At 37.7% G+C, this 2127-nt stretch overlaps 1 protein-coding gene across 1 annotated transcript; it reads left to right on the forward strand.

The window, feature by feature from the left end:
• Positions 1-495: 495 nt before the first annotated feature.
• LOC110335886 (olfactory receptor 14J1-like) lies at positions 496-1614 on the forward strand. The gene has a single exon (XM_021218309.1). It carries the CDS (start codon positions 593-595, stop codon positions 1556-1558), a length of 966 nt encoding a protein of 321 aa, XP_021073968.1. The 5' UTR covers positions 496-592; the 3' UTR covers positions 1559-1614.
• Positions 1615-2127: the final 513 nt, after the last annotated feature.

Genomic DNA, 2127 nt, shown 5'->3' on the forward strand with positions numbered 1-2127 from the left:
GAGAGAGAGAGAGAGAGAGAGAGAGAGAGAGAGAGAGAACATCATACTGTAACAAAGCAGTCACTAAGACTGAATACAAATGGACAAAGACTCGACACTGGTTTGGAAAGGAGAAAAGGTAGAAAGAACTTTATTCCTCTGCAGATAAGAAAATGAAGAACTTAGTACACAGCTGTCTCACTGAAGTGAAGTGACTGATATCTTTCTTACACTTATTCTGTGTTGTTTCTAATCATGTATAGTGTGTACCAGTAACAGAGTTTTCTATATTCATCAGAAGAGGCTGCAATATATTACTTTGATGCTAAGGTCCCATGTACAAAGGATACTATATGACCTCATTCCCACTGTCTTTATTTGAGTAAAGCAATTTCAGCCATTCAGTTTTTCTAATATTGACAAGTCAGGCTCTATTCCAGAAAATACTTATGACTTGCTGATTACACTTAAGGTTTCTAATTCCAGAAAGTTGCTAATCTTTGTTAGAACTGAATGCAAAACTAATACCAGAGATGACAAGTGCATCTTGCTATAAGTAGTTTTCTTCTAGCTTTTCCTAAATAGAGTTAAACCTTGAGTCTCAAGAGTGACCATGATGAATGTGAGCTTCAAGACTGGATTCCTCCTCATGGGGTTCTCTGATGAGCGTAACCTTCAGATTTTACATGCAGTGCTCTTTTTGATCACATACCTGTTGGCCATCATGGGCAATCTGCTCATTATCACCATCATCACCTTGGACCAACGCCTGCATTCTCCCATGTACTACTTCTTGAAGCACCTCTCTCTCTTGGATCTCTGCTTCATCTCTGTTACTGTTCCTCAGTCTATTGTAAACTCACTCATGGACAATGGTTTCATTTCTCTTGGTCAGTGTATGCTTCAGGTTTTCTTCTTCATAGCTCTGGCCTCATCAGAAGTAGCTATTCTCACAGTGATGTCTTATGACCGGTATGTTGCCATCTGTCAGCCACTGCAGTATGAGACAATTATGGATCCCCATGCCTGCAAGTGTGCGGTGATAGCTGTATGGATGGCTGGAGGACTATCTGGGCTCATACACACAGGTGTTAATTTCTCAATTCCTCTTTGTGGGAAGAGAATTATTCACCAATTCTTCTGTGACATTCCCCAAATGTTAAAACTAGCTTGTTCTTATGAATTCATTAATGAGATTGCAGTGGCTGCATTTACAACATCCACAGCCTTTGTCTGTTTAATCGCCATAGTCTTCTCCTATACTCAGATCTTCTCAACTGTGATGAGAATCCCATCAGCTGACAGTCGGATTAAGGTGTTCTCCACCTGTCTACCACATTTGTTTGTAGTCATGTTCTTCCTCTCAGCTGCAGGCTTTGAATTTCTAAGACCACCTTCAGATTCCCTGTCAGCAATGGACCTCATATTCTCCATTTTCTACACTGTGATACCTCCAACACTCAATCCACTCATCTACAGCTTGAGAAATGAGGCCATGAAAGCAGCTCTGAAGAAAGTGTTGTCAAAAGAAGAAGTTTCTTGCAGAATGGTATATGTTAAATCTATATTCAATCTCTAAAGAGACAAACTAAGAGGCATTGTTACTATGTACTAGATTAGAGGAGGGATGAATTGGATTTCTTCTAAGATTCTTTTTCAGTGTTTCTCTTAGTTATGTGCTTCTCAGAGATAGTTCTATCAAGTGAAAGATAATTGATCAGACAGGATATCCATGGGCTCCCTTCTTCCTCCAATCCCAATATTATTTCAGAATATTTGGTTAAAGATGCCCAGGAATTAAGAGAGAAAGGAGAGCTAGTTTTGACAAGATTCAATACCAATTTAAAATTAATTTTAATAAGTATATTTCAAGCTGCCATTAGGTAAACTGATTTTCTCTGCATGATACTAGATCCCTTATTTCTTGCTGTACATAATAGGCTGTCAAGTTTCCTGTTATTCTTACATAGCTACAAGGTTTTCTTGCTCATAAAGAGTATAGTAACTATGTCTATAACTTATTCAGTCCTTAGCAAAATTCATATTTTCTATATATTCTGTTCCTAACCCAAGTGAATCAATTTCTAGTTTTACTATATTTTCCCTTTTTACTAATGATGGAACAAAACTATTTTTTCAAATAAAAAT

The sequence above is a fragment of the Mus pahari genome, chromosome 18 (assembly GCF_900095145.1).
Source record: "Mus pahari chromosome 18, PAHARI_EIJ_v1.1, whole genome shotgun sequence".
Taxonomy (NCBI): Eukaryota; Metazoa; Chordata; class Mammalia; order Rodentia; family Muridae; genus Mus; species Mus pahari.

Bases quoted from the DNA above. Each gene is read 5' to 3' on its own strand.
- LOC110335886 (XM_021218309.1), top strand. From the start codon at position 593: ATGATGAATGTGAGCTTCAAGACTGGATTCCTCCTCATGGGGTTCTCT.